This window comes from Mytilus edulis, chromosome 9, assembly GCF_963676685.1.
Source record: "Mytilus edulis chromosome 9, xbMytEdul2.2, whole genome shotgun sequence".
Taxonomy (NCBI): Eukaryota; Metazoa; Mollusca; class Bivalvia; order Mytilida; family Mytilidae; genus Mytilus; species Mytilus edulis.
Window position 1 is genome coordinate 13904798 of NC_092352.1, and position 14936 is coordinate 13919733.

The following is a 14936-nucleotide window of genomic DNA, read 5'->3' on the forward strand; positions in this document are numbered from 1 at the left end:
AAATTGACTGCTGTACCCTTATTTTTAACATTTATATTTATATTTTTATGTATTTTTCTTATTATCATACATCATTTTCAAGATAATACAATTTGATGCGATTACCATACAAGCTAGAGGTTTAGATAGCTTAAAATCAGGTTTATTCCACCAATTCTTAATTAAATACATGCCTTTTCCAAGGCAGTTGTTATCCATTCTTTAAATGATTTTGGGCTATTTATTTTGCCCTTTGCTTAGAGACTTTCCGTTTAGAGTTAGGTATTTTTTTTATTTTACTTTTATCCACCAATTTTTAAATAAACATTACTATATATAAAAATGGAAGACGTTTACAGTTCAGACTTCAATACTCAGACAAGCGAACACAAAGTAATGGTTTGATAGGTTTCATTCTATAAGTGGATATATTTATTTATTTATTATGCGTACACCATTTTGACATTCTACAACGTATACCGATGCATTTTTAAAAAAATATTTTTCAGTGAAACAGAGACATTATACACATTTGTATATATTTCTCTGAATGAAACAAGCACAATGTAGTTGATTTTCCGGAAAGAGTTAAAACAATCCGTCTGTTAACATTCAATTATATAAATTGTTTGTTATTATGAACACAAATAGTTAAGAATGATTTAAAATGCTAAGAGAAAAGTATCAGAAAAAGTTTAAATGTATAAATATAAAAAACAAAAACAAAGGACGACACATGTACAAAGGGCAACAACGCATACTACATTTGCGTTAAAGAATTGTAAAAAAATCATTGTCCAGATAAATTCAATAATATAGTAGAATGAAATAATTTTCTTCTATCAAGCAATATACATAGCATAACGGTGGGGACCCTGTTGCTCAGTCTTTGGTTCCTATGTGTTTTGAGTGCTATAGTAAGTCTGTTAGTCTGTTGGTTTTTTCTTCTTTTTTAAGCCAATGTGTTAGTTTATTTTTCGACTTATGATGGCCCTTTGGTATCTTTTGCCTCTCTTTCAAAAGCAGATTGAACAGTCAATAAGTAAGAATTCTATATAAAAGTGTGATAGAAAAATGCAGTGTCTTTCTGTCATGATTGTGGAGGTTTTGAAAGCTAGCCGATTTGCATTACTAGAATCTGTTTCAGGCACAACATTTTGGAATTTTGGATCCTCAATGCTCTTCAACTATATTTTTATTGGCTTTATAAATATTTTGATAACAACGTCACTGATGAGTCTTATGTAGACGAAACGCGCGTCTGGCGTACTAAATTATAATCCTGGTACCTTTGATAACTATAACATAATTGTAAACAAATTAAATTTCTTTTGTTTTAGATACCAATTAATTTTAATATAAACATAAGATAAATATCTACAATCTTATTTCTGATATTTAACTCTTCCTGTATGCATGTTTTACACACGTAGTTGTGATCGCTTTTATAAATAAAAGCAACAGTAGTATTAAACCGCTGTTCGAAATTCATAAATCGATTGAGAAAAAAACAAATCTAGGTTACAAACTAACACTGAGGGAAACTCATCAAATATAAGAGGAGAACTACGACATAACAGAACTTTAATGTCATTGTCATAAAGGTAAAATGGACATTGTGGAAGAATAGTATTCTAAATAGTAATACACACACACACAATCATTTCCGTAACACTTATTTAGCCAGCACTTTGGTGTTGACATGAATAATTTTTATAAATTTACTGTTTGTATTAAATTATAAGCCAGGCACCTTTGACGGAATACGGACGCTATCACTAGTTGGTTGACCGTAATGGAATAACCGTTTCACAAATGATATCGGATATGTTCCTTGCGTCGTAACTACAATCCCCTTCCCTTTCATGAATGTGACCTACCGAATTAGACTATTTACCGGATTTGTTATAACATAAGCAACACGACGGTGCCACATGTGGAGCAGGATCTGCTTACCATTCCGGAGCACCTGAGATCACCCCTAGTTTTTGGTTGGGTTCGTGTTGTTTATTCTTTAATTTTCTGTGTTGTGTCATGTGTACTCTGTTTGTCTGTTTGTCTGTTTGTCTTTTTAATTTTAAGCCATGGCGTTGTCAGTTTTTTTTTCGATTTATGAGTTTGAATGTCCCTTTGGTATCTTTCGTCCCTCTTTTGATAACTATTTCCACTACTGGGTCGATACCATCGCTGGTGGACGTGTTGTCCTCAATGATACCAACACAGTAGTCAGTACTTTGGTGTTGACATGCATATCAATGATATGGTCATTTTTTTAAATTTACTGTTTGCAAAAGTATGAATTATTTGAAATACTAATGATTTTCTTATCCAAGGCATAGATATCCGTAGCCGTATTTGGCATAACTTTTTGGAACTTTTGGTCATCATTGCTCTTCAACTTTGTACCTTTTTGGTTTACTAACTATTTTGATATGATCGTCACTGATGAGTCTGATGCAGACGAAACGCACGTCTGGCGTATTCAATTATTAGCCTGCTTCCTTTGATAACTATTTACACTATATTTTTTGCTATGCAAACACCGTAAAATCACAAAAAAAAAACAACAATAACACCAAAAGTGTAAACAACCATATACCTATGTTCTATGATTATTTCTGTATTCTTGTCTTTCGAATTTACTAATGTGCTTTGTCTCATGTGCCTTTTTGTGTTTCGTTTTTGCATGTAATGTGGCTCTGTACTTATTTTTTCTGGCAGTGTATTATTGTGTCATGGTAATTGTTTGTTTATGTATCTTTTTTGTTTTTATAGTGATTGAGATAATAACACAACGTTGACTCTTGTACCCCTAATTTTGACATAGTTACCTATTGTTTCTGTTTATCTATTCACACATCGGTGTAGATGTGGTGGAATTTTATACGACTGGCATGCAAGTGAGAGGTTTGACTAGCTCTGAAACCAAGTTTTATCCACCATTTTCTACAAAAGAAAATGCCTGTGCCAAGTCAGGATTATGACAGTTGTTGTCCTTCGTTTTATTTGTTTGCGCTTTTGAATTTGCAATTCGATTAGAGACGTCCTGTGTAAAATTTTCGTTCTGTATTTTTATGATTATACTTTCTACATAAGATCACAATAAAGACAGTTGGCAAATATATATAGGTACTACCGATCAGATATCACTGATCTTATAGTCAATTTAATTAAAAATCATGCTAACAATTTACACATATTTATGAGTAAAACGTAGATAAAAAATTAAAATATAATGTGAAATCAAAGTTTGTCAACAAAACTGAATGAAGCACTAAACTTTTTACAACAGACTAATACAATAACAATAAACTAAACAATTAGCAAGAACAACATTACGAACTGAAAAATGCTTTGAATGTAAACGAAATTACAAAACAAGATCTGTCATGTGTTAAATAATCACTGGGTACATTATTAATGTGATAAACTAGTAGAAAAGAAAATAGAGGAAATAGAAAAAAAACCGATCACAACCAACTATGTGTGTAAAACCTGCATACAGGAAGAGTTTAGTATAAGAAATAATATAATATTGTACAATTAATATTGTAGATAATGACTGATAGCAAATACCGGGAACTGTCAATACCTGAGATGATTTTAATGGAAGACATTCAGTGTTATGCTTGCAATAATGTAGAACAAAATGGTGAAAATAGATGCCCGATTTATGACATGCCATCTCATGACATTTGTCTAGATGCCCGAACACAAAAATGATATTAATACATAGAGCTAAAAGGCCAGAGTGCAACAAACAAATGAAACACTACCAAAAACTTTAGGAATAGAGGAAATCGATACCCATGGAATAAGGCAGATTAACACCATTAAAGACACAATTCCAAAATATATTCAACCTGAAGATGGCGACTGTCTTTATCGTACCAAGAGATACTAAACACCCATAAATAAAAACAAAATATCAAAGTACTATCCATCTGAATACTGAAGACACTATATATACAGATTTGGCTGATAATAATAAGATAGATAAAAATAAAAAGAATAGAATGAAGGAATAAAAAACAATTTGAACAACAATCGAAAAAGAAGAACGTGTGAAAATGATAGAGGCCATATGATTAATGTAAATATGAAAAAAAGAACATTTAATAAAGCAGAATTTACAACTATAGATCTGAAAAATAAAATAAAATTTTGTACACCAGGATGGAGTCTATACAGAATAAACAAAACCAAAACTCTACTTGTACTGCAACTGTAACTTGTAATTGGTATACAATGTGACAGAATATGTCCTTTTGATGATAAACTAAATAAACTTCAAAATGAAAGTAAAAATACCAATAATTACACCTTCGATAGACAAAGAACAATATCAGAGGACTACATGTAGATGCATTATTCAAGCCAACAGTCATCCTATAATGATAGATAAGGGCAACAGTAGTATACGGCTGTTCAAAACTCATAAATCGATAGAAATAAACAAATCCGGGTTACAAACTAAAACTGAGAGAAACGCATTAAATATAAAAAAACAACGACACAACATTAAAATGTAACACACATGAAACGAACTAAGCATTAGACAAAATCTGATTAGAATAACAAATAGAACATCAAAATTAAATACATGAATTTGGGATAGAGAAGTACCGTGACACGTCTTATAATAATGTGAATTCACACTCAAATATAAGAGGAAACAAACGACACAAAAGGAACTTAACGTTAAAATGTAAAACACACAGAAACGAACTATAATGTATAACAATGGCCATATTCCTGACTTGGTAAAGGACATTTTTTAAAAAGAAAAAATGGTGGGTTGAACCTAGTTTTGTGGCATGCCAAACCTCCCGCTTTAATGGCAATGTTAACTATAATATTAAAATGACAACACAACATAACAGGACTACAATACAAATAAATAGGAGAACATATTGGACAAAGAAACAATCGAATAGTAGCTAACAAAAGGCACCAGATTTAAAATGTAATACGCCAGGAGTGCGTGTCGTCCAAACTAGGTCGAACCAGTTGTTATCTAATCTAGTTCGTTTCTATGTATTTTGCATTGTCGTAAACAAATCTGTTGCATTTCAGTGTTTCTATTGTTTCGTTGTCTTCCTCTTATAGTTGATGTGTTTCAGTCAATTTAAGGATTTGTTTTCTCTCAGTCAATTTATGACTTTTGGACAGCGGTATACCATATTGCGTTCGTGTTTCTCCTGTTATTATCTAATTTACATTATCAGTAAAAACTCCAAGTTATAGCACACTTTGTTTGTTTTTTTCATACATCGTTGTCAGTATAATGAAATTTTATGTAACTGTTATACAAGTGAGAGGTTTAGATAGCTATACAACCAGTTTTAATTCATCATTTTCTACATAAAAAATACCTGTATCGCGTCAGGAATATGATAGTTTTCCATTCGTTTCATGGGTGTTGATTTTTTGGTTAACCATTTGATTAAGGTCTTTCCTTTTCGGATTTCTCTAGAAGTTCGGTATTTTTAATATTTTACTCCCTTTTCAAATACCAGCAAGAACCTTAAATATAACAATAAAATGAGACAAAACTCACACCTAATCTCTGCAAAAATTTAATTGTCAAAATAAACGTACAAAAGAAAGAAGACCTTAAGTGCGGATTTCGGTACACTGACATCAAGATGTTTTAATCTATATGATTTTATTTTCACCCGATAAAACAAAGACGCTCTTGAGGAACATGGACATATATAAAAATCAATTTACTCTCCAAAATGTCCTTTTCAATCTGTATTTCGAAAAGATTTGATGAATGCATTTCCGTCGAAATTTGCATTGATATTTGCATAAAAATGAATTTAAACTATACTTTGAAATAAAGTAGTGTAGGGCTAAATCGAACGTTTTTGAAACAAAATAATGTAGGGTTGATTTAGGTTTTTTTTCATCACAAATACTTATTTACCTCCTATGAATTTTATATAAGGTTCTAGCATTTTTAACGGCTTATCGACAACATGTGGTCACATTTGTAAAACACGATCATATCACTCTAAAAAAGACACAATCCAAGCGAACACTACACCTACTGTGTTACAAATGACAAATATATTAAATATATTTTGATAATATTAAATACTTCCCTTTTGATCACTGATCTTGTGACATGAATTAAATCAACGATAGTATTTCTCATGACTTTCAAGGAAACAAACACCTCAAGGTTTTACCATTATTTGACTAATTCAATATATTTACTTTGTACCTTATTGTTTGGTACAATTCACTTTAGTTTGTAAGTATTATTTGTGATTCATTATTTACGTATATATCAAATCATATGAGTATATAATGTCTTCATTTTTAATGACTAAGGATTATGCAAATAATTAACAATATGGTGTTTTTTTTAAATTCGATTTTTAAACTTTTAAAGCAAGAATGGACTTCTTTTTTTTTCATCGTTTAAACGAAATTACATTTTATTGGAATTGGTGACATTAATTAGCTATATATTCATGTGTTTAATTTCAATTTTCCTGATCAAATATATATGAAAATTTTTAGAGAAGGCGTCACCCATGATTATTGTTAAATTAATGTACATTCATATATTCTTTCTAGGACAACCATGATGCTTTTATTCCTTGTCTTCATACCGAGTACCGTGCAAACAATAACGACAACATGCCCATCCCAGTGTGTTTGTAACGAAGAAAAACATTATGCAAAATGCACAAATCTTCTCGTGATTCCTGTGCTACCATCTTATGTTACTTCTCTAGACTTCTCCGGGAATTTTGTTTACCACTTAAAGCGAAGCACATTGACTACATTGAAATCGCTCAAATTAGAAAACCTGTCGCTTGCAAATGACAATATACTTCATGCAAGTTCAGATTCGCTGAATAATTTATTGTATCTCCGTTCGCTTGATTTAAGTCAAAACCCCTTGAACTTAAGCGTTGCTGTAACTGCTATTATGAGTATACGATCTGCATTGTTTTCAACTTTGATACTAAATAAAAATCCATGGATATTTATTGAAAACGGCAGTATATTAAATGAATTATGTACTACATTCAATTTAACGCATGTATCTTTAAGGTTTTCATGCACCACATCATTGTCCTTCAACGAAATGAGCAAATGCGTATATTTGCGATTTTTCGATATCAGCCACGGAGGTATCAAATTTGTGGAACCCGGATTCTTGAGGAATTTAAAAGAATTAATCCTTCAAAATAATGGCATCGCTCTCCAAAGAGGATTTTTTGGAGAAGAGACAAATTGTTATTTTCCTGAACTCGAAATTCTTAGGCTTGAATACAATATGATTATGAATCTTGAAAATCGACTATCTTGCCTAGATAAGCTTAAAATACTAATACTTGACAACAATCCAGTGAGACGTATATCCAACGATACATTTATCAATCTTCCGTCACTTTCACTTGTGTCTATTGCCAACCTTGGTAACGGCTTGAGCACAGTTAAAAGTTTAGCCTTCCATAGCAAAAGTATCAACTCATTAAACTTTTCCGGAAATCAATTCATGTTTATATCTTTCTTAAGAAACTTTTATTTTGACAAATATAATATTTTCAAATTAGTTCCAAATTTAACAGAGCTAGATTTAAGTGGCAATATAGTTGACACATCCGATGTTTTAACGACAATGCTCTTACCAGTCAAATTTCTTAAGAAACTCTGGTTAAAAAACTGCGGTATGTCATCTCTTCCCACTGATTTTTTCAGCAAGATGCCACACTTGAAAGAATTCGTTGCAAGTTACAACAATATATCTGCATGGGATGGAAATATTGTTTTTGGAGACAATTTTACCTTAAAAACGTTGAAATTAGATAGTAATTCTATAAGTATTGTTAACGATTCATTCTTCCCTTTACGAACGCTGAATCAATTAACAGAAATTGACTTGACATCAAATCCCTTTTCATGCACATGTGAAAATCTGTGGTTTCGAAATTTGATATTAAAAAGGTCGTTGATGTTTGTAGATGTCACCTATGGATATAGATGTTACTCGCCGCCATATAGAGTACATACAAAACTGAAAGATTATAATCCTACAAATGGTGAATGTGATAAAAAAGACAAAGTTTTTATCATTGTTGTGACATCCGTTTCCGTGATTGGTATAGTTTTAGTGATTGTTTCTAGTATTGTGTATAGATGTCGTTGGCACATACGGTATTGGATATATCTATCTACGACCAAGCGTAGGGGACTGAAATATCATTCCCTGTCGGAAGATTCTTCCCAGTATGTGTATGATGCGTTTGTTATCTATTGTGATTCTGACAGGAACTGGGTCAGAACGCAGCTTATAGACAAAGTTGAAAAAGAACCAGGTTTGAAACTTTGCATTCATCATCGCGATTTTAAGGCCGGGCAGCTTATAATTGACAACATTGCTGAAAACATAGCAACAAGTAAAAAAATCTTGCTTCTCATGTCACGTGATATGCTGAACAGTGATTGGTGTCTTTTTGAAATGAGAATAGCACAAGAAAAGTTTCTAAATAAGGAAACCGACACAATGATAGTAGTTATGTTGGAGACTGTATCAAAAGAGTTAATGTCACCTTCTTTGCGATTCCTAATTAATTCTACAACATATATTGAATGGCCAAGAAAACAATACGAGGAAGAACGGTTTTGGACTGAAGTACTGAGAGCATTGAAGTAAATACGACTGAGTCTAAGTTAGTGCAACAAGATCAAATATAAGCTGTAGATACATTTAAAGCGTTTGTTTTCACAAACATAGCACAATTTTCATTTGAGTAAGTTGACGGCATGTTTATTCTTCCAGTGACATGCAATTTAATTGTAATATATATTTATGTTTCGATTACATTTACCATATTTTTATAGATTGATATTGTCAAAATAAAAGCTATCACGTCTATTTCGTCGTAAATAAAAAGGCTTTTTTGTCAACAAAGAAATCGGTCATGTCAAAGCGAAAAGGTAAATATTTAACATACAGAAGATGCGTTTTATACATCCATGAGACGGCATACTAACGATAAACTAAATAAAAACTACTTAAAATATATACTAGTATGTTATTTTTATTATACGAGCCCAATTTGGCGGTGTTACAACATACAAAGTCTTCCTGGCTCAAACCGTAGCTAGGGGGCATCTCACACTTGCAGTGAGATGAGAGATAAAAAACAAAAAGCAACAGAAGCGCTGTTCCTTTGCTTTTATGCATGTTTTTCTGTGAATTTACTGATTTTGTGTCATAGATAGATTACCTTTATCCTTTAATTTTATATTATAAGGAGACCAACAAAATGAACGTAGACTTTTGTACTGTTCATAACAAGGAAACTTAATTTTACTATTCAAAAATAATAAAGAGTTTTAGAGATGACGATAAAAGGTTTTAAAAAAGTTTTGGTATAGATTTTAAAATCTTCCTGTTGATGCATTGAATATTTGCAACTGAATGTTAAGAAAGAAAACAATGATTAATCAAAGAGAGACGTATATTTAAGGTCTTTTCAAGAAATGCATCAAGGGGACAATACTTGTTTAATTTGTATATATTTTTAATCAAATGCATAATGTTTGTTTAAGTGAAATAATAATTAAATATAAAATGTGGTATGAGTGCCAACTAGACAACTCTCCATCCAGGTCACAATTTATAAAGATAACCAGTACGGTCTTCAACACGGAGCAGTTTTATGTTGTGCTTAAGGTGCTTAACTATTTGCGAAGAATATACTAATAACTATGCCTAATTGTGTTAATGTCGAGAAATACATGTGCATGATTTGCAAGACTAGTATTATGTATATGTAGATTTAAAATGTTTCTAAAGTTTATCCATGCGAAAACATTTTAAAATTTGTTGATGTGATTTAAAATAAGGTTAATATGTTGAAGCAAAAAAAATGTTTTACGGGTGTTTTCAATTTGAATGGTATGAATAGCTATCTTGTATCTGGATGGTCAAACACTTTGCCAAAAAAAGGAAGGATGACAATTTATGTAAAAAAGTCAGGACAAACTAATACAAAAACGGTAGGACCAAATTGAGTATTGCGATGTCTTACTGATTTTTTTTTTAACAGGACGCTGTTATACTGTGCTAGGGGTCCTTGAATCGAATCCCTGCTAGTATATATAATTATATATTAAGATCCATTTTGTTACATCTTGTGATCAATTTTATTTGGCAATCGCCAATGGCAGTCAGCAAGTTTAAAGAACATCAGTTGTTCGACCTGTTAGTCAAATGCGTTTTGTTTAAATATACTTCTTCACTATTTTGGTCTTTTGGGAAATGTTGTTTGTGCTGTTTTTAGACCCTTCTACAACGAAATTTGTTTTACATGCATACGTATAAAAATTGCGGTTTTTATTCAACGCTGGTTTGAACGTAGTTTTCAATTTAGACTCGTATGAAATCCGATTTCACCTAGATAGATGCACACGCTCGATGAAGCTAAGTTGTTTAGCGAAATATTGCGTGAATAATATATAAAATATAACAACTAATTTTATAACACTCATTAGTGTGTTAAAGTTACATTCTTAGACACTTATATAATTTAATTTAGTAACTGCATCAGTTTATTTACAAACTGATCCACACCTAGATAGATTGAATGTATATTGTTGCTATTTTTAGACACTATATATATATATTGTAGCAAGGTACCCCCACCCTCTTTATTTTTGGTAAGAACACCCCTCCCCTCTTTTGTTTTTGTAAACAACAAAGAGTATTTTATTTGTAGGTGTAATGCTGTTTTATGACAAGAGTTATATACTGTGGTCTAGACCGCTGGCCAAAACAAAATTGGCTTTATAAATATCTTATAATTGTTTACATATGAGATTCTGTAATGTTTCTTAAGTTTCATTGTTGACATTTTTTTTGTTTATGTTTTGAACATGTTCAACAATTTCTATTTATAGCTTGGGGCTCTCACATATTGCTTCAAGACTTTATGGGTATAATAACTGTGTATAACTATAGTAGTCAGGGTATGCTTTTAGAATATTGATGTAGTTTTACCTGAAATATGTTTTTCAGGCCGTCTATATATTTTGAGATTTTCCCTCGTTGTAAAAGTTGCAGAAGACGTTCATTCACACGGACTTTTAGTAATAATTGGGCCATGTCAGCTAAAATTACTTACACAAGTATTTTCCTGAAGTCCAATTGACTTTCAGAATTCATATAAGATCAGTGAGAAGTTGTAAATTACGGCTTAATCTGTCAAACATCGTGTCACTGCAACTTCTGCCATCCTCGCAATCCGCCATTGTTAACAAGTACGGTCTGCGATTCGATTGGCTGGGAAAACTAAAATTCTTTATTTTTATTCTTTTATTAAAATAACTTTGTACAATATACCATTTTTATGTACATACAAGAATATATATGTGAAACTTATTTTAAAATATGTTTTAATAATCAAATGTTCGATTCTGCTGTGTCAGTAGCACTGTAGCACACTAGCGCACATTTGAACTCTCGTAAGGTCAACGGTGTACTTGTGCAGATGATTTGATTGGTTATCGATCTGCAAATGCACAGTTGACCTAAAAGGGGTGAAATGTGCGGCGCGGGTAGTATAAAAAGGGCCCGAAAACGCTACTTCTACGTCACTTTTCCCATTTTGGCATAAGGAAGGACTCTGTCAAATTTATTCCAAAGAAAAGTAAGACCAGTTATTTTATATAGAAAATATTTAACGTTAACGTTTATCTCTTATAGGAAACGTTATTTTATTCCTTTTTGGAACTTTTAAATGAAAAGTGCATTAATAACAATGCTTTACTAAATTTAGATATTCTATTTGGAAATTATAAAAATGTTTAAATTCACGTTCACGGCAAGGAACAATTATTTAGAAAAGTAATAAAAACTTTTAGAAAAGTTGTTTAACAGAGTCCTGTAAAATTTAAACTTTAGAACAAATAAATAAAGATTCAGAGTCAGAAAGATTATTATTTATTTAAGTTTTCTATACATAGAAGATTGACAGTGTAAACTGGTTAAACATTACATCGTATGTGTTTAGATTCTAAACACTTAGGGAAATACTCAGATACACCTTTATTACTATAAGTATAGTTATAATAACCTGTACAGTTTGCTTATAGGTTATTTTGTGACCCGTTACTAGTAAGTTTCTAGTATCCTTGTCCTCTATTTTGGACTTTCATTATTTGTAAAGACTTCAAATATACGTTACTGGTAATGTCTCCAGTATGAATGTTATTAAAAATTACCCCTTTTAGTGACCAAACACCTTAGCAAACTGTACCTTATATATTTACATGTATATATATGTATTGTGATCTCAGTATCTGTGCATCTGGAGAAAAACTAAATATTTTATTTAAGATAGCTCATGAAATAGCTCTGGTACAGTCAATCTAGCATTTTAATGTTTGTCAAATTGAGTAATATATTGAATTTTTGAATGAACATTCTGCCTTAGCAAAATGTTGAAATAAAGTATTGAAACTTGAAACGTATCCATTTCTATTAACATAGACTTATATAGACAGCAGACCTAGATTATATTATTTTTCGGTGTTCATTAATTATTTGGTCAGTGGTTCTTTTGGTCAGTTCTGGAATAGTTTCATGGTCTAATAGTGTTTGGAGATTTTGGTGGTCATTGATACCCTCTATCATCAAAACCCCTTGCGCGCTACATTTTTGGCATCCTCGGTGGGATCCTTATATTTTTATTTGGGGATCCAGAGATACGAACTTAAACGATGGTGAAAAAGAGAGCTCAGGCTCTACCTAAAATAGGTTGTGATGAAAATGAAACTGAGACTGACATGTTAGAAAGTGAAACAGAATTTAATTTACCCGATGACACTGAACCTGAGACTGACGAAGGTCAGCCCCCTGTTCTGCCTAGAGCAGAGTTATTTCCCTCCCCTAGCATAAGTCGGTTAAATATGCCTCCTCCAGTAGATTTAAGACCTAGGAGAAGTCAGAGACTGCTTAGGAAGAAACAAGTTGTTCATGAGCCTGATTTGTCGGCTAATGAGACAGATGTTGAACCCCAGGGTGATACTGCTGGGCTTTATGGGGTTATAAAAGGGGCAATACAAGATATGACAAGTCAAGTTGTTACAGCTATTCAGGCTGCATTTAGAGGAAACTTTTTCCAAAGTCCTCCAGACCCTCATAGGTTATCAGAGACCAGAGCCATACATGCTAGAACTAGCCATGAAAAAGGCAGTATAAGGTCAGCTAGGTCAAGATCAAAATCCTATGCTCCCTCTGATAATACCTCAAGTTCTGAGGACAGTTGTACTGATTCATCTGATGATGAAAGTTTAGGTACAAGTTTGTTAAATAGGTCAAAATCTAAATCCAAATCTGCTTTTCCTCAAAATGTGAAATTGCCCGCATATACTGGTAAAGAAAAATGGGAGGTTTGGTATAACAGATTTGAGGCTGTTGCACGTCTTGGTAAATGGGACGAAAAGAGTAAACTCAGGGAGTTGCTTCCCCATCTCCAAGGGGCAGCAGGGGATTTTGTTTTTGATCAACTTCCTCAGAAAACTTTGTCTAGTTATAGAAAAATAACAAAAGAAATGCAAAATAGATTTGGTGTGTTTGAAACCAAAAAGAATTATAAGGTCCTATTTAATAGGAGAAATCAAAAACAAGGCGAGACATCTGAAACATATGCTGCTGAGCTTAAGCGCATATATGATAAAGCCTATACTAATAGGGATAGAAAAATAAGGCAAGAAGACCTTTTACAAAGGTTCTTGATGGGTCTCTCAGACCATAAAACCAGGGTTCATGTAGAATTGTATAAAGATCCGAGTACAATAGAGGAAGCTATACATGATGTTATAACTTATCTTGAGACTACTAGTAGTCCTCAAGAAGAACAATCTGGGGGGAAATTTAAGAAACAAGTAAGACAACTCAAAAATGAGTCAAAGAAGCCTGACTGGAAAACAGGCAAATTAAATGGCAAAAAGGAACAGAATGAGACTTCTTCTGTTGAGGGGTTGGGTAAAACACAGTTGGAACAAGTACAGAAATTGTTCAACCAAATGTATGAAGAAAATAAGAAAGGAGAAAATCAAAATATAGGCAATTATCAAAGAAATAAATCATTTGGTCCCAGTTCTAATAGAACAAGCTATAAAGACAGAAAACCAAATAATTTTAATGGTCCCAGAGACAGCGTCTCAGGTCAACACCCTCAGGGTGATAGACAATTCCTGTGTTTTCACTGTGGTCAACCAGGACATTATGCCCGAAATTGTTTTAGCAACCCTAAAAGACAACCAGATCAAAAGCCAAATGGTCAGAATTGGTCTGACAGTAAACCCAGGGATAATACCCCAGGGACATCTGGTACAAAATTCGGGAATAATGGACCTTTCCCTGATTTTGCTTTAAACTAGAAAGGGTCAACTCTAATGACCAGGAGCTGACCCATCATTTTTGGGGAAAAGGTCAATCTTTGAATGTAGGGAAGGGTGATGTATCACACAGCAGCCAAAATTCGGAGGTTATTGAAGTTAATAAAAATGGTTCAAAAGATGAACTTGTTACTTCTCATGATGAGAAGAAAAATCCTAGTACCTACTGTGACGACAGTAAGGAACAAGACTTGATCAATCCACAGATTGTTGGACGTCAAGTACTCCGTAGTGATGGAGTTTATGTTAAGGGTCAAGTACAGGGCTATGGGGTAAATTTTACGGTGGATACAGGAGCTGCTCGAACAGTATTGTCGAAACAAGCTTTCCAACAAATTCCAAAGTCCAAAAGACCCATTTTGAAAAGTTCTAATATGCTGGCCAGCGCTGATGGCAAACCTTTAGATGAGCTGGGGAAAGCCATGTTTAATGTTAAATTAAAGGAATTAGATTTTAATATTGAATTAGTAGTAGCTAATATTGAAGATGAAGCCTTATTAGGTCTGGATATACTAATGAAG

At 32.6% G+C, this 14936-nt stretch overlaps 1 protein-coding gene across 1 annotated transcript; it reads left to right on the forward strand.

Moving 5' to 3' along the window:
* Window positions 1-6137: 6137 nt before the first annotated feature.
* LOC139487666 (toll-like receptor 13) lies at window positions 6138-8996 on the forward strand. The gene is made up of 2 exons (XM_071272622.1): window positions 6138-6241; window positions 6571-8996. The coding sequence occupies exons 1-2, from the start codon at window positions 6141-6143 to the stop codon at window positions 8657-8659; spliced, it is 2190 nt and encodes a 729-aa protein (XP_071128723.1). The 5' UTR covers window positions 6138-6140; the 3' UTR covers window positions 8660-8996.
* The last annotated feature ends 5940 nt before the right edge of the window (window positions 8997-14936 follow it).